At 44.9% G+C, this 18317-nt stretch overlaps 1 protein-coding gene and 1 pseudogene across 1 annotated transcript; one reads left to right on the top strand and one right to left on the bottom strand.

The window, feature by feature from the left end:
- The first annotated feature begins 1221 nt into the window (after positions 1–1221).
- LOC111948410 (uncharacterized) lies at positions 1222–3153 on the top strand (annotated as a pseudogene).
- A 2840-nt stretch (positions 3154–5993) lies between these two features.
- On the bottom strand, positions 5994–18014 carry LOC144981768 (WD repeat-containing protein on Y chromosome-like). Its single transcript, XM_078930126.1, has 4 exons — positions 15590–18014; positions 6847–7090; positions 6644–6730; positions 5994–6011 (listed from the first exon to the last, which is right to left on the bottom strand). Exons 1-4 carry the CDS (start codon positions 17866–17868, stop codon positions 5994–5996), a joined length of 2628 nt encoding a protein of 875 aa, XP_078786252.1. The 5' UTR covers positions 17869–18014.
- Between the last annotated feature and the right edge of the window lie 303 nt (positions 18015–18317).

Raw genomic sequence — 18317 nt, 5'->3', positions numbered from 1 at the left:
CGCTGGCTGCGGGCGACGCGTGCGGCGGCTTCCCAAACCCGACCGCTGCGATGGACCTGCATGATGTCTGCAGAAGAGCAGCTGAAAAGCTGAGCATTAAGTGGCCTGAAGCCCTCACTGACGCCACCACATCTCGCTATGAGGGAAAAAGACTGCCTAAAGCCAAGTCTTCCAGCAGACAGCTGCTGCCAGCATTCCCTGAGTGCTTGGAGGAAGCGACCAGGTCCTGGAGCACCCCCTTTTCAGCCAAAAGCCCCGGCTCGGCTTTGGACTGGGCCAACATGGAGAACGGATTCTCGCATATCCTTCCAGTCGAACCGCTGCTGGCATCCCACCTGCACCCGACGCAGAAGTCCACCATGACTTCCGCGGGCCCTGCCCTGCCCTCGAAAGCTGACTGCTTCCAGTCAACTCTCACCGAAAAGGGCTACAAGGCCGTTGACGCATCGGTGAAAGCCCTGAATGCATCTTCTCTGCTCCTAGCCTACCAGGCAGAGCTGCAGGAACAGATGTCAGCCACACCAACCCCAGACCTGTGGGACGAGCTATGCGTGGTCACAGACCTTTGTCTGTGTCTCCACAGGTCCGCAGTCCAAGCCTCTGGGCGAGCCATGGCCCTCATGGTGGTCCAGGAAAGAGCCCGGTGGCTGAACTTATTTAGTCTCTCTCAGAAGGAGAAGACTCAACTCCTCGATGTGCCGGTGGACCCAAAGAGCCTATTTGGACCAGCGGTGGCCACAATGCAAAGGTGCTGTGAAGAGAAGAAACGGGAAGGTGAAGCGCTGCAGCCGTGTCTGCCCAGGAAGGTACCTCTCCTACCCCAGCTGCACCGCGTCTTTCCTTAGCTCAAGCGGTAGCTAGACCAGCTAACCGCACTCCGAAACGCCAGCCTCAGCCAGGTGACCGGGGCCACGGAAAGCCTGCTGAGGCCAGAGGGGCCTGGGCCAAGAAACAGTTTGCTCCCAGCGTGACAACGGCAGCCCAGCCAACGCCTCCTGTCGCTCAGAGCCGTGGGCCCTGGTGGCCCTCACAGTTCACAGCCAGTTAAAAAGGAGAAAAGAGGGACCCACAGAGAGCTCAGTGGAGCCACAGTTGTGTCCCAGAAAGTGTTTTAAAAGGTTTTTAAAACAAACACAAATAAAAAATCCCTGAGGCGCGCAACCAGGCCCTGAGCCAAGGGCGCAGCCTCAACACAAAAAAGACAAAACAAAACACATACGAATGTCGGCAAGCCGGGTGGGAGCTGCGTGGCTGCACATGAGGCCACAGGAGAGAGCTGTTGCTCCACCAGTGGCACAGCAGCCCAGCACCGTGGTAGCAGCGAGCCCTGCATCAGCGCAGCTCGCGTTGGCCACGCCCACCAGTGTCTCAACGCGGAAGCCGCTCGGCCCGCTCTCTGACAAATCACACCAATGGCGACACTGCGGGGCGCCAGACTGGGTCATAAGCACTGTTACCAAGGGTTACAGACTCCAGTTTGGATCCACTCCTCCCCTTTCCAGGGGGCAAAACGCACGCAGTTTGCAGGAAGAGATCAAAACACTGCAAGCCACCATTCAGCTAGTGCCACCGGAGCAGGCTCACAGCGGTTTCTACTCCAGATAATTCCTAGTCCCAAAACGGGGTGAAGGCCTGTGTCCGATTCTAGACCTGCGAGCACTGAACAAATACTTGAAGTACAAATTCAGAATGCTAACACACGCAGGTCTGGTACGGTTGGTGCGTTCAGGAGACTGGTTCGTCTCCATAGATTTGAAAGACGCATATTTTCACGTCCATATATACTCCCCTCACAGAAAGTATCTCAGATTTTCCTTTCGAGGGAAGATTTACGAGTTTCTAGTGCTCCCCTTCGGACTCTCACTGAGTCCGCGGGTGTTTGTGAAATGCACGGAGGCCGCCGTCGCACCCATGAGACAGATGGGCGTTCGGCTGGCAACGGATATAGACGACTGGCTGCTCGCAGCGCAGTCTCCCGAAGTGCGTGTTGACACCAGTTCAAACGATCACTTTCATCGGCTTGTCCCTGAACTCAGTCAAGTTCAGAGCGCGACTCTCAGCGGAGAAGAGTGACAGCCTTCCGGGCGTGTCTGTCACAGTTCCGCAGGGGGGCGTGGATAACGTTCAGACTGTTCCTCAGGCTCCTCGGGCTGATGGTATCGGCTCTGTCCGTCATTCCTTTTGGTCGCCTACACATGCGTCCTTTTCAGCGGTGGGTGGCGTCGCTCAATCTAAGCTCCGCCCGCCATGGTCACCGGCGGGTGCTTGCTTCGGTGACGTGCATTCTGGCCCTACACAAGTGGAGGGATGTCTCTTTCCTCACCACAGGTGTTGTCATGGGAATCGTGCAAACAAGACAGGTGATCACCACAGATGCCTCGCTGACAGGCTAGGGAACCACTCACGAGGGCAGGACGGTGAACGGTCTGTGGGGCTCCCACATGCGATCAGTTCACATAAACTGCTTGGAACTCCTGGCGGTCTCTCTTGCACTGAAACATTTCTTACCCTTCCTGAAAGGGCGCCATGTTTTAGTCAGGACCGACAATACCACAGTGGTGGCGTATATCAACAGACAAGGAGGGCTGCGCTCATTTCAGTTGCACACGCTAGCACACAGACTGATTATCTGGAGCAGCTCCCGACTTCTGTCGCTGCGGGCCATCCATGTACCGGGGATAATGAACCGGGGAGCCGAGCTGCTCTCCAGACGTGACCCGCGTTACAGGGAATGGAAGCTCCACAGCCAGGTGGTAGCCCAGATGTGGAGCATTTATGGTCAAGCAGAGGTCGATCTTTTTGCGTCAGCGGAGAACGCTCTGTGTCAGATGTTCTACTCTCTGACGGACCAGAGCGCCCCCCTGGGGGTGGACGCTCTAGCGCACGAGTGGCCGCGCCGACTTCTGTATGCGTTCCCACCGTTGGAGTTGATTGCCCCTACCCTCACCAGGGTTCGAGAAGGGAAAACACTCTCTCATCCTCGTAGCCCCTCGGTGGCCCTAGAAACACTGGCTAGCGGACACCATTCAGATGCTGCACAGCCAACCGTGGCCTCTGCCCTTACGCAGGGACCTCCTGCCGCAGGTCCGCGGGGAAGTTTTTCATCCTCATCCGGAACGCCTGGCTCTGTGGGCCTGGCCCGGGAGAGGCTAAATCTCATGGCAGCGGGACTCCCGCAGAATGTCATGGATACGATCCAGAGTGCCAGGCCGCGGTCTACCCGCTCCGCCTACGGCGCCAAATGGCGCGTTTTTGAGGACTGGTGCGTGAAAATGGCCGTAGTGCCTTACCAGAGCCCCGTCCCAGTCATTCTATCGTTCCATCAGGAACTTATTGAAAAAGGTTTGTCCTTTTCCACTATTAAAGTGTATCTGGCGGGCCATATCCGCCTGTCACGTAGGTTTTAATTACAAAAAAGTGGGCCAGCATCCTCTTATTTGTCAGTTAATGAGGGGCGCACGTCGGCTCCGACCGGTGTCGAAAAGCCTTGTTGCATCTGTTGCTGCATCTGTCAATGTCCTCTGATCACTAGATTCTGGAAAAATATTGTAACAGAACTCAGCTGTATTTTTCCCAAAGCAATCCCTCTGAGCCCAGCGTTGGTTCTTCTTGGCGTGTCTGTGGAGAGGCGGCCTCTGTCTGGTCAGTAGATGGTTTTATTACGTAAGCTTTTACACCTGGCAAGATGATGCATACTGCTGCTGTGGATTCAGGGACAACCTCCTTCTGACATACAGTGGTATAGGGAGGCATTCAGAGTTCTTCCTATGGAACGCCTCAGTGCCCTCTTAAAGGGCAATTTTGATACTTTTTATAAGCTATGGCAGCCTCTGCTTGATCACCTTCCTGGTGATCTAGTCAACATTCATTATAAAGGAGGTCCAAACCTTGTCCTCTTTGAGCGGATAAGGATCTGCTTCTCCATGATATATGTTACGGCCCCTGGCCTTTTGGTGTGTATATGTGTGTGGGTCTTGTGTGTGTGTATATGTATGTATGTGTGTATGTATGCTTTGCAGAAGCCTCCACCACATTACTTGACTTCACCTCCTGCAGGAGATGATTGCGGCCTCCCTCCCTCCTCCAATCACCAAGCTGGGCGGGAAGCCTAAAAGCCTCAAGCATCCCTTGTTCCAGTGGAAGCTGAATTCCTTGGAGGAATCCTTTTAATCAGCTGGCCCCTGTTGTTGGACTTGGCATTAGAGCCTGTGGAAACTGCCTTGTTTTCACCTCTGCTTGTGATCTTTGTTTTCGGCTTGTGCTTTGTGTTTTGTGTCTTGGTGACGTCCATCTATTTTAAGTTTCACTTTGGTTTTGTTATTTATTGCTTTAGTGCCTGAGCATTTAAGTTTGTTACCTTCTTTACTTTTGCAGCTGTCATTCAAATAAACGGCTGCACTGACAGCCTTTAACCCTTACCGGCTTAATATTATTTCTTTATGTTATTTTTTTTGCCTCCGTGCTGTGACTTTGTTCTGCTGGAAATTTTTATTTTGTTTTCGTTTTGCTCTTTGCTTTTCTCAATATAACAATAGAAAATGTTAAAACATAAGAATCTAAAACTGAAACTATAGCCTAAACTATAAGTTCAGTTATTAAACAAGTTAAGTTTTAATCGTCAAAATTGTGCAAGGACCAACAGTTGGCACTTAGAATGAAGCAACTTTAGAAAGATTTGACAAGACAGTTTTACACCAGATGCGCCCTTTTCTGTGAAGTATCTTCATTTCTGTTTGAAGGTTCAATTTTAGGCCCACCACTTTCTAATCTATATATGCTGTATATACTGCCACTTGGTGAAGGTCATCAGGAGGCATGGCATTTGTTTTCTTGGCTATGCTGATGACACACAACTCTACATCGCTGCGTCTCCTGATGACGAAGAGTCAGTCAACATACTTTTAAATTGTATTTTAGACATTAAGTCATGGATAGCAGAGAACTTCCTACGGCTAAACCAGGACAAAACAGAGGTTTTCGTGATCGGCTCTGAAGACAAGAGAGACCTTGTTTGATTTAAACTAAAAAATTACAAACCTTCTCAGTGTGAGAAACCTGGGTGTTATTTTTGATTCTGAGATGAATTTTATCCCACAAATTAAAAATATAACAAACACAGGGTTTTATCATCTTAAAATATTGCCAGTGTCCGCCCATTTCTCTCTATTGCCAGCACAGAGATGCTGATGCATGCTTTTATTTCCAGCATATTAGATTATTGTAATGCCTTGCTCTCTGGTCTTCCCAGAAGAAGGATATCGAACCTTCACCTGGTGCAGAATTCAGCCGCACGCGTGCTGATGAAGACCGGGGGGCAGGAACACAATACACCTATTTTAAAATTGCTGTATTGGCTTCCTGTGAGCTTCAGGATTGATTTTAAAGTTCTTTTATTGGTTTATAAATGTTTTCATGGTCTCGGGCCTTCATATTTATCTGATATGATTTCAAAGTATGAGCCCTCGTCGACCCTGAGGTCCTCTGGTGCTGGCCTTTATCAGAACTAAAAGTTAAGGCGAGGCCCCATTCAGTTTTTAATGGACGTCACCTGTGGTACCGCTTCCCAGCATGCCTCAGGGAGGCAGAGACTGTTCATACTTTTAAAGGAAGGCTCAAGACCTTTTTTAAACTGCTTTTATTAACTTATTAGATTTTTTTTCTAACTTGTCCTGTCCAACAGCTGAGCAGACAGATGAGAGCTGAAAGCCTCTTATGTTGGACATATTTTTCTGTTACAATAGGGCTTATGAAACATTTGATACACTGGGTGTATATTTAAGTAAACCCCTTTTGTAATTTAGGCTAAACTTTATTGACCTTACTTATACCTGTAATAGTCTTTTGTTGGAGCGTGTTAGGTTGAGTGGAAGGATCCCAAAGCAGAGACTGAAGCCGAGGGCAGGTTGACAATTTATTCCTCAGGAACAAAAAGTAAATCAGACAGAATGCTGAATTCACGGAGCTAGACTGATATACAGGCCAGGTGCTAAGAGCTACTGAATAGTAATCATCTGGCAAGGAGAAAGGAGATGGGTGCAGGCTTTTAAAGACATGGTGATGAGGTGAGAATCAGGTGTGCAGTGTAGAGAGGCAACAGGGAAAAGCGCCTCCTGCTCCACACTCCACATAACATGTTATGTGCTCCACATAACATGGAAAAGAAAAGAAGGGAAGAGAGGGGGTGGAACGGTAGAACCGTAGAACCGGTGAAGCAGCATAAGGCAACAAGTTGCTGGATGTTTACAAGCATTACAGTCAGGTTTATAAGTAATATAAATCCAAAAGGGGGCTGGGCCTGTCCACACACCCACCCAAATGCCACAAACATACCTGGTCGATCTAAAAAAAAAGCCTTCATACAAACCATGTCAACATGGTCAAATCACAATACAACTAATGTTTGCACACACGCATACTTATGCTTTCGGACTAACACGTAAAATATTTCATTTTGTCACTCAAACTATTTGTGCAAAGGTAAGATAGCACCTGTGCTCAAGTGGATCTCTATGTTCTTCTACGGTGGATGATGGAATGTAAAAAGAAGGAGGGAGAGTGTCCAGTCACCCCCACACCAAGACACCCCCCCCCCCCAAAAAAAGACACCCCCACCGCACGGTATCAGAATAAGATAGAGAACAACCGTCCGCCGGGCAGTCACATCTGCCACCCAGGCCAGGGCCAGCAGGTCCGCCATGGGGGCCCCCAGAGCCAAAGAGTGGGGAGGGACCTGGGGACAGAGAGTGCAAGCTCTAACCCAAACAGAAGAGCAGCCCCATCCCCCCTGCAGCGCCGGTAGTGCACAAATCGGGCCCCCACCGCAGGAGAGCACCCCTAGCTCCAGACAGGCAACCCACAGTCACCCAGGACTTCTAGGCATCCCCCGACCCCGACCCCGGGTATGGGCCAGGGCACCCCAAGGGAGAGCCGCACTACGGTCCAGACAACTGCCCACACAGTCCACGGTTGGCCCAGGTGAGAGCAAGGCACGGGCCGGCCACCTCTGCCCAGGAGGAAGACCCTGGGTGATGAGACAACCACGGGGTCCCCACTGCCCCCCACCGCGCACCAGAAGGCCCTGACCCCACCCCTAAACCACGGCAGAAAGGCAAGGAGCAGGGACGACCAGGCCCCCCACCCCCTAAGTCATGGAGTTAGCTATGGGAGACCAGAGAGACTGAATTCTTTCAAAGTTACTTGAACTTTGGGCTGACATTTTTTCCAAGCTGATATGATAAAACAGCAGATTTCTGTATTGACTTACAGTAATATTTTTATTGTTTTTCCAGTTTATTAAAATTGTTTTTTAGCAATACAAAGAGATATGAAAATGATAGATAATAATCCTCCTTCTACATCGATGGCACTCATGTCAACAAGCACACAAAGTGATGGTAAAGCAGTGATTGAAACCTTAAGCCAGACTGATAGATCGGCACATACCTGCTGCCAGAGAGCCTGGACAGGTGTGCAGAACCACAGTGCGTGTATGTAACTGTCGGGTAGATTACTATCCGATGTATGAGTTACTGAGACCAATCTTGAACATCCTCTGTCCAGTGTAGTAAATTCTGTGAAGAGTTTTGAATTGGATTAGCTGCAAGTTTGGACTTTTTTGTCAGTTTAAAGGTGTTTGGACAAAGTTCTGACTAGGAGCTTTCATCTGTGCTGATGCTCAAATCTGCGTCCCATTTTATTATCGGAAGTGAAATATTATTATCTAGGTTGCATAAGAGTTTGTATTTTTTGGAGAGAGTTTATTCATTGTAAAATAGGTAACTAGGTAAGAGGTAACTAGTTTTTTAGGTCATTGTCTTTGTATTTAAACTTTTTAGTAATTATACATTTAAGTTGCTGATATTCCAAGAAGTTATTTATTCCATGCTTGTCTTGTAGTCAAAGTGGCATTTATAGTAATACTTTGGAAACAATCCTGTTTTTTAACTGTTTGGATAACAAATGGTAGATATGACAGGTTGATCTTTCCACATAACACCTGTTCCAAGTCTAACAAAGAGTTGGTTTCTGGATTGTTTTGTAATCATTTTAAGATGTATTGATAATTGATATTTTTTGATCCCACAATGGGGAAATTTTTCTCCGCATTTTGACCCATCCTTTGGGGGAGCGGTGAGCTGCAGCCTAACCGTGCTAAGGCAGTAGCGTTAAGGGCCTTGCCTAAGGACCCTCACTGATGTTCATTGCTCGCCATTGATATGGTAATTGACCCAGTACCGTTGTTTATCACCCTCCAGGAATCGAACCCTGGATTCCTGCATTGTAGCCTCTCACCTTACCAACCGAGCTACCCAGACGCTTGGTAATTCTAAGCCTCCATAGGTTTTTGCAGATTTTAACGTTTTTAGACTAATTCTTGCAGGTTTATTGTTCCATAAAAAGCTTAATATAGATGGGTCTAACGTTTTGAATCATTGTAGTGCCGGCTTATTTGATATTTTAAATATTTATTTTCTCTCTATTTTTTTTTTTTACCAATTTGATATATGTGTATGTGTATCTATTTATTCTTTTTATTGTTCACATGTCTTTATTCACATTTTCAATTTTATATTTGTCTATTAAGGTTTATTTATATTCCTTTCATTGGTTATTCATCTATCGTAATTTTTATTTTCTTCCTTTTCCCTTTCATTGTAACTCCAGTGTTTTCTTCAGAGGGATCCTCCACATCGGTGACTGACCCGTCTCAGCAAACAGGGTCACTTCAGTGAGATCTCCCACTGTGGTAGTGGACTCTGTGAACTAGAGTGTGGGGTCACTGATGTGGACATGTCCCCAAAACATTGTTTCCCCACTTCAGTACAAAGCCTACATTGCATCATTCTTGCGTATGTGTATGTACATGTGACGGCTAGTGAGATCGCACTTCCACAGATGTCGGATCACTTAACCGCAGTGAAATTCTGGCTGTGGTCGGCTACAACTGCAGCTCCTAGCTGCCACATCTGGGCCGCGGAGCTTCAGCTCCTGACTTTGTTTAATGTGAATGTGTGGCCACTATGGGGGGAACCCATAAAAACACACAATTTACTGTGCAAAAAAAGAAAAAGTTTTTTTTCCTTGTTGAAGTGTAGTGAACCTACATTCATACTTCAGAGGGAGAATACACACTTTTTCACAGGTTTCAGTCAAAAAAGTTGAACAGAATGCTGACCAAAACAAAAGATTTATGAATAAAATAGTTTGTGACAGATTAATGTGGCATATTTTGTGCACCACGAGTGAATTGCATGGAATTTTTCAGAAGAAATATAATTATTTTGCTGCCAAAGGCCACAAAATTTATATGGGTGGTTAATTCAGACTTCCTTTGATGTGCTTGTAATGTGACCATTTTCTTGTCTTTTCAGTTTCTTTATTCCAGCTCCAGGTTTCCCAGCCTGCCCCAGAAGCACCTGATTGAGGAGGGTTTAAAAGGCCCTTTTTGCCCCCCCCCTTCCCATGGCTGGCAGCCATACTAGCAGGATGACTTATGCTTGTCACAGCAGCCTTTTTCCCCTCCACAGATAACTGTTGTTAGTGTTTCCACGTTAGTGGGAATAAACCTGATTGCTTTGTACTGTAAGCCATTGGTTGTGTCTTTTATGTTGCACCCACTGAGCCTGGATATAACAATGCTGTTGAGAAGCAAGTAATACTAATCAGAAATCAGAGTAGATTGGGTTTCAAGGTTCTGCTGAGATTTGGACTGAAGCCACTGGATTCAGAGTCCAGAGTGCTGACCACTACACCTTAGAACCCTAAACTTAATGAAGAAAGGATGCAGCTGGGAGTCAAACATGTGCCTAGTTTCTATGAGGTTATACTAAAGACTACATCCCTATGCAGCCTAAGCCACCAAGTCTGGGAATCAGTACCTCCTAACTATGATGTGCACAGCAACATGTTTCCCTGAGGCTGTTCCCTTGAGGACGATAACAGCCACTGCAGTGTCTAAGGCCCTTGTCAAGTTCTTTACACTGTTTGGACTCCCACGTGTGATTCAAACAGACCAGGGGACAAACTTTATGTCCAGGGCTTTTTTTCAGGTGTTGCAGCAGTTTTCTATTAAGCACTGCACATCTTCAGCCTATCATCCCGAGTCCCAAGGGGCCTTAGAGCGTTTTCATCAAACATTAAAGACCATGTTGAGGGTTTATTGTCAGGAGTTTGGGAAGGAATGGGATGATGGGGTCCCATTGCTACTTTTTGCAGCTAGGGAAGTAACTCAGGAGGCTCTGGGTTTCAGTCCGGCTGAGTTAGTGTTTGGACATACAGTGCAGGGCCCTTTGAAGCTATTGAAAGAGAGGTGGTTGGAGGAGCCCACTTGCCAGACTGATTTAATGCAATATGTCTGGTGACATGGTTCGGACTCCTGACCGAAAAAGAAAAGAACGTCGGTGCCATGTGAATCTTCTTAAGCCTTATTTTGATAGGCTAGAGTCAAGGGCCGTTATGTCATTGTCTGTGTCAGTTTCAGACCCCGTGGACGCCTCCAATGTGGCTTTAAGGGGCATTCCTGAACGAAGACTCTTGAACTCTGAATTACTTTCAAGTTTGAATGTACATCTGGTTTATTTGGAGTGTGAAAAGCGTGCTGACATTGTTGCTATCCTTCACAGGTATCTTGAGCTTTTCTCGGACGTGCCAACTTGCACCAGTGTTCTAGAGCATAACATAGATGTTGGTGATGCTTTCCCTGTAAAGCAACATCCATATAGAATAAACCCAGAGAAGCGTCGGATGATGCAACAAGAGGTATCGTACATGTTACAACATGGGATTGCTCGGCCTAGCTCCAGTCCATGGAGCTTTCCTTGTCTCCTAGTTGAAAAGTCTGACAAGTCACCACATTTTTGTACTGATTTTAGGAAGGTTAACTCGTTCACTAAGCCAGACTGTTTTCCTTTGCCCCGTTTGGATGATTGCATTGACCGTGTTGGATCTTCCGCTTATGTCACAAAACTAGACCTACTTAAAGGCTATTGCCAAGTTCATTTGATCCCCAGGGCTTGTGAGATTTCAGCTTTTGCTACTGATGATTTTTGTTAGTATACTGTCATGGCATGCGCCAGCGACATTCCAACGGCTGATAAACACAGTGCTAAGGGGTGTATCAGGTTGTGAAGCTTACCTGGATGACGTTGTGGTTTGCAGCTCTTGTTGGCCTGACCACTTGTCACAAATCAGTGATGTTTTTTTAGGTTGACTTAAGGCCCGTACACACCGGGACGAATATTCGCCAGGCGTTATTCGCCAGCGTTTTTCGCCACGTTTTTTGTGTTCACACCCAGGCGATTTTCGCTGACGGTGAGCCGAGCGAACATGCAATTTCATTCCCTGACATTAGATGGCACTTAATGTAAAACAGAAATACTCCTGTACACAAGGTGGCGCTGCGCAACTTTACGCTTCTTAAAGTCGCTTTTCACTCAGAAGAAGAGAGCAAGTATTTACACGCTTGTCAGAATCAAACAAAGAAAACATGAATATTTCAAGCACCAGTAGCTCCAACTGGTGCTTGGTTTGGGGATATTTTAGAATGTCCGTCATTATTGCTTCGCGGCTGTGTAGACGCTACTTGGCGTCTATCTTCTTCGCTGGTATGTGTGCTCAGCAAGGCAGTTTTGTGTTTGAGCGCCCCCAAGTTGTGTTTTACTGTAACTTCAGAAGCTCCAGACACGTGAGCAAAAGCGCCATTCTCATTGGTCGAGTAGATTTCGACGCGACGCGTCGAAAAAAAAAAACGAACCCGAGGCGTTTTTTTTTTTTGACGCTTTAACGCGTGGCGTTTTTTCGCGTCGGTGTGCACACTCTCGTTGGTGCCCTTTGTTTAGTCACGAGGCGTTAAACGTCGGCGAAAATCGCCGGCGAAATTCGTCCCGGTGTGAACAGGCCTTTAGGCTAACCTAACACTGAATCTTGCTAAGTGTGTGTTTGGAAAAGCTACGGTCACCTATTTGGGAAAAGTGGTTGGTTGTGGACGGGTCTGTCCAGTCGAAGCGAAGATTGAGGCCATTGTGAACTTCTGCATTCCTAGCACAAGACGTGACCTCAGGCTTTTTCTCGGCATGGCCGGATATTATAGGGGTTTCTGTAAAAACTTTGCTATTGTGGCTGCTCCGCTAACCACATTGCTTAGCCCAAAGGTTTCCTTTGAGTGGTCTGAGGCCTGTCAGGTGGCCTTTAGCAACCTGAAATCACTGATGGCGTGTGCCCCTGTTCTTGTTGCTCCCGACTTCAACCTGCCATTTAAACTTGCAGTGGATGCCAGTGAGGTTGATGCTGGAGCTGTCCTTCTTCAAGATCGATCAGGAATTGAGCATCCAGTTTGCTACTACTAAGTTTAACTGCCATCAACTCCGGTACTCCACCATAGAAAAAGAAGCCCTTGCACTGATTTTGGCTCTTGAACACTTTGAGGTCTACGTTTCCTCCACCCAAACAGTAGTGGTATACACAGACCACAATCCACCGGTTGCCCTGCAATGCATGAAAAATTCTAATCAGCGTCTGATGCGGTGGTGTCTGTTTTTGCAAGGTTTCTGTTTGGACATCCGCCATATTCGAGGACGTAAAAATGTCCTTGCGGATGCCCTTTCCAGGTTGTGAGTAGCCGAAAACGTTGTCCATGTTGGCGACCAACATGCTTATGGGAGGGGATGTTATGTGACCATTTTCTTGTCTTTTCAGTTTCTTTATTCCAGCTCCAGGTTTCCCAGCCAGCCCCAGAAGCACCTGATTGAGGTGGGTTTAAAAGGCCCTTTTTGGCTCCTCGCTTACCCCCCCCCCCCCCCCCCCCCCTTCTCCCATGGCTGGCAGCCATACTAGCAGGATGACTCATGCTTGTCACAGCAGCCTTTTTCCCTTTTTCCCCTCTACAGATAACTGTTGTTAGTGTTTCCATGTTAGTGGGAATAAACCTGGTTGCTTTGTACTGTAAGCCATTGGTTGTGTCTTTTATGTTGCACCCACTGAGCCTGGATATAACAGTGCTGTTGACAAGCAAGTAATACTAATCGGAAATCAGAGTAGATTGTGTTTCAAGGTTCTGTTGAGATTTGGACTGAAGCCACTGGATTCAGAGTCCAGAGTGCTGACCACTACACCTTAGAACCCTAAACTTAATGAAGAAAGGATGCAGCTGGGAGTCAAACATGTGCCTAGTTTCTATGAGGTTATACTAAAGACTACATCCCTATGCAGCCTAAATTCCAAAAACTTTACGCAAGATGCAATTTGTTTCAGATAAAGAAATAAGTTTAGTTTCCTTTTTTACATTTCCCTCTTAAAATAGTGTAGCATGACAAACCAACACACACTAATGCAGTCCCAATATCCTACAACATCCTAAAAACAATCCCCATTTAACTCCAATGTTATTTAAAAGATCTATAAAATTCCACATTACCAAAATGATATGGATGATATTAAAATAAATAAAATCCTAACAAACATTGATAGCTTATATCTTTTCTGATTATAACAGGTTTCCTCATTCCCATGCAGCAACATTTTAAAAATCTTTTTAAAGGCCTACTTATTTTCAAAATCATCTAAAAGATCTAGTCCTAATACAACTACAGGTAATGATGCTGCTGCTGTTCCTACTACTAATGCTAATAATAAAATAAAAATCCTAACAAAAGAGTTTAATATCTTATTTTTTTATAGGTCCCCTTAAGTCCCATTAAGTCCTCCCCATGCAGCAAAACCTTTTTTTATCCTAATATATATCCAATATCAACAAAAAAATCTACAAAAATATCTTGATGTTCATCTACATCCATCTTGACAATCCTACTTTTTGTCCTTGATCTATCTTGCTAAATAGGATGAAATTGGTGCCACTTTACTCCCTGTTTGCCGCTCTTTTTGAGGGATAACAGGTAGGCGTAACGGGTTAGTCTTCTTCTCCGGATTCCTTTGCACTGGATCATTTCTTAAAAACCTGATGTTGATACTTGTTGGTGTAAGACTTTGTGAATACGGTGAGGGTATTGCAAGCCTGGTGTTCCTTAGTTTCTCTTTTTCTAGGACAGCTGGACTGTACATTTGGCTGTTTGTCCTCACTGACGTTTTTGGCACCTCACAAGTTTTTACAAGGCCAGTTTTAGTCCTTGATAATCTTGTACTGAGAGCATCAGGTGGGTGTGGGACAAGTTTGGTCTCTACCAGCCTTTTCTTATCTGAGACAGTTGGAATGAGTGATGGCCTTGTTGTCTTCTCAAGAGTCTTTGGGGTCCCTTCCGATTTTACAAAGCCAGTTTTAGTCCTTGTTAATCTTGTACTTGGAGCAACAGGTGGGTGTCGGACAAGTTTGGTGTCCATCAGACTTTTCTTAACTGAGACAATTGGAATGAGTGATGGCCTTGTTGTCTTCTCAAGAGTCTTTTGGGTCCCTTCCGATTTTACAAAGCCAGTTTTAGTCCTTGTCAATCTTGTACTCGGAGCAACAGGTGGGTGTGGGACAAGTTTGGTGTCCATCAGACTTTTCTTAACTGAGACAGTTAGAATGAGTGATGGCCTTGTTGTCTTCTCAAGAGTCTTTGGGGTCCCTTCCGATTTTACAAAGCCAGTTTTAGTCCTTGTTAATCTTGTACTCGGAGCAACAGGTGGGTGTGGGACAAGTTTGGTGTCCATCAGACTTTTCTTAACTGAGACAGTTGGAATGAGTGATGGCCTTGTTGTCTTCTCAAGAGTCTTTGGGGTCCCTTCCGATTTTACAAAGCCAGTTTTAGTCCTTGTTAATCTTGTACTCGGAGCATCAGGTGGGTGTGGCACAAGTTTGGTCTTTGTTAACTTTTCTTTATGTACGAGCATTGGAAGTTGTGACTGCCTGCTTGTCTTCTTAGGACAATTTTGCAGTTCATCATTTTTCGCAAAATTGGTTTTGGATTTTACTGATCCAGTAGGTTCCTTGGTGTCAGTTCCTCTAATCGGCTGCTTCTGCGGCTGTGCTTTCAAGTGTACTGACTTCTTTTCTTTCTTCTTTTTCGGTTTTTCATTGTCAATACCCATTCTCATTTTTAAGCGCTCTAGTATAGCAATAGAGTCATTTATTTCGTCAAATCTTTTTTTTATTTTCAATTCTTCTTTTCCTAATTTTTCATTTGTTTCCAATTTCCGTCTACTGCTGTCAATTTCATCCTGCTTTTTCAACTCTTTTCTGACTTTGCTCTCAGGGAACATTGAGAGACTGAGATCCCATGTGTCCTTCATGAAGGTGCCTAAAAAGTCCCCCTGCATTGTCCATATTTTGACATTGTGATCCTGTCCTGCAGATATTATATTGTCAGAGTCAGGGCAAACTAAAACACACGCAATCCCATTGTTACTACCTTGCCAAGATCTCAATAGTGGAGGAGCACAAAGTGATGTATGCCACTCTTCAAGGGTTTTATGTTGTACAGACTCACTCTGTGTTCTATCAGTAAATCCCTGAATGTCCCACAGACAGAGTCTTCCAGTGCTGTCACCAGTCAGTAGTATCTTTTCTGTTTTATTAGTTGTCATGCAGGTAATCTTTGCACTGTCCTTTGTCACTGCTCTAAATTTTGCTATCACTCCTCCATGTCTTTGAATTGACCAGGCAAAGACAAAACCACCATGTGACACAAGTAATATGTCTGTCTTCCTGTTAGTTGTCCTTTTTTTTAGAGAAGTAGAGACAACTCCACCCATGCTTTTATAACCTGTACTCAAAGCCAAACTTTCTGGATCATGCAGGTCTTCAGTTAACGGCTCCCTATCAAATATGGTACCTTGGTTTTCAATCCCTGCTGGTTGTACTTTAGGACTGTCAAAGATGTGGAAGTAGAAGCAAACTCTGTAGTTTTCTAAATCCCATGCAACCGCATTGCCATCACTGGATATTGTAATGAGTGTGTCTTTATGGAGCTCCATGGCACAAGTGTCTTTTAATAAAGGGTGCTGCAAATATTTGTGATTTCCATTCTGTAAGTCCAGCGCAAAGATGGTTTTGCAGTTCAGTGCTGAAATGAACAACGTATCCCTTTCTTGGATCAGGCCTGTCACATGGTTTGGGACTTTCAGTGGGAGAACTTCAATCTCTTTGCCGTTGTTAAAGTTCCAGTATGCTATTTCCTTATCTTTAGAAAGTGCCAATAATTTGCGATTTGTCGGATCAAACATAATAGCAACTGGCTTCATAAATACATTTGATAAGGCACTGAATTCCAAAAGAAACTCTCCTGTCAAAATATCCCATACTCGTATACAAGCATCAAGAGATAGAGAGACAAGCTGCTTGAACTGACTGTTGTAAATAACATCCCACAATGGCTGGTCATGACTTGGAATTCTTTGCTTGAAGACATCTGTTCCTTGTCCAAGGCATCTTGCTAATTCTTTATCAGCCAAAACAAGCTCATTGTTGTGTTCCTCGTAACACACAGCAGAAATGGTTTTAGTTTTCAAACAATCAACAAAGAAACTCTGCAAACAGGTCAAATCTAACTCATTCCAGATTCTTACATTTTTGTCAGTTGAAACACTGAAAAAGGTTCTCTCCGAAACACTATACTTGACACTGACAATGGGACTGCAGTGTGCTCTGAGTTCATGCTGACAGAACTTTTTGTCCAATACCCAAATTCGCAAAACACCATCGTCTCCACCAGAAATCAAAAACTCTCTTAAATGTGTGAAACCGGCACAGTTGAAATGCTTTAAATGGCTGGCACATTTAAATGTCATAGTTTTTGCCTTGGTATAGTTCAGACAGGATGAAATTCTGCAACCAACAACACTCATGAACTTAGCGGAACGTCCACAGACAATATAGGAATTTAGAAGAGGAATGTACTGTAAACTGTTCAATATGTCAGAAAAAACAGAGATCTTGAAAGAATAAAACTCAAAGGACCTGTGTTTTAACAGGGTTGACACACGCACACATTGATAGTCTTTTAGAACCATGTCACAAAGCAATTCTTTTTGGAAGAGGCCTCCTTTTAAAACATCTTGACTGATGCAAATGATCAAGGATCCTGTTCCATCTGCCATCGAAAACATGGCTTTAGCGCCAATACGTGTGTATTCCATAGCTGTAACTGGACACTCATCATTTATTATACAGTATTTTGTGCGAGAAAAACCTTGATAGAGCGTCGTGTAATCAAAGAATAGCACTTCCCCTTCAGATGTGGAAACAGCTATCTCATTAAGGTCATTAATGTAAATCATGTCATAAACATGCAATGGGTTTTTGTTATGTGAATGAGGAATCTCTTTTTTTCTTTGGTTTCTAAGGAAACATCTGTGTGAATTCTCAAAACCGTCAGTCAAGAATGTCAGAACCCCGTTTTCAGTCAAAGCAACATATTGACATCTGTTGTACGTTTTGAGTTTCTGCAGTGTTGTGTTAGGATTATCCCTATTGGGCAAGGCAACCGGCAGGATTTTTACAATGTGTCTATTCAGTCCAATAGAAATGAACTCAGGAGACAGAGGGAAAGGACATAGATCAGTTTTAGTCCGACTGTTTCCATGTTGGAATACAAAAAATTCCAAAAGTTCTTCAAGATCAACAACTCCATCACAGTTTGTGTCAATTTTCATGTGTAGTAAGCATAGATTCTGTTTTCCAGCATGTGGAAAAACCTCTTGCATTGCCACAGAGAATTCATCCATATCCAGACCTCCACTTCCATCAACATCTGCCCTTTTGAAGAGCTCAATTACCTCTGAAACAGGCCAAGCTAAAAAATCTTTTTCTGATATATTGACGTACTTACAAATTTCATTAAAGTCTTCCGTTTCAAAATTTGTTGACATTGTAGACTCACAACTTGTCAAATCACAGTGTTCAGAGCTGTCTTTATCACTGTTAGTGCGCTCTGGCATCTTTAAAATATTACCTAAAGGCAACCCAACAAAATGTCCTTTTCTTGTAGTCACAAACTTCCTTGGGTCGCAGACAGTCACAAAAGTCTCTAAAGGGATTCCTGACTAAGCAAAGTGCCTCCCCCTATTTAGCACTTTTCATCTCATCCCAGACACAGTCAATTGATGAAATTTGATGCCAATTTTTATCAGATTTGATCATATCAACATCGGATGATGACATCTGATGTCATCACATCAGCAAAGGGATGTCATCATTGAGATGACATCAAAGCACAGTGATGTCATTTCACTGTGCTGTGATGTCATCAATGAGATGACATCACAGCACAGAGATGTCATCTCATTGATTACATCACTGTGCTGTGATGTCATCTATAGCAGCACAGTTATGTCATCTTTATGTTCTTTTTATTGATAACATCTTTTATGATATCAATAAGACATAA

This window comes from Oryzias latipes, chromosome 13, assembly GCF_053564925.1.
Source record: "Oryzias latipes strain Hd-rR chromosome 13, Olatipes_Hd-rR_3.1".
NCBI lineage: Eukaryota > Metazoa > Chordata > Actinopteri > Beloniformes > Adrianichthyidae > Oryzias > Oryzias latipes.
The sequence above is the reverse complement of the archived record's forward strand: the minus strand, read 5'-3'. Positions and strand labels throughout refer to the sequence as shown.

Bases quoted from the DNA above. Each gene is read 5' to 3' on its own strand.
- LOC144981768 (XM_078930126.1), bottom strand. From the start codon at position 17,868: ATGCCAGAGCGCACTAACAGTGATAAAGACAGCTCTGAACACTGTGAT. The intron at 7,091-15,589 runs GTCAATTCAAAG...GCCGTGGTTTAG, and splicing joins GGTGGTTTTGTCTTTGCCTG to GGGTGGGGTCAGGGCCTTCT. The intron at 6,731-6,846 runs GTCTGGAGCTAG...CTCTGTCCCCAG, and splicing joins TGGGTGACTGTGGGTTGCCT to GTCCCTCCCCACTCTTTGGC.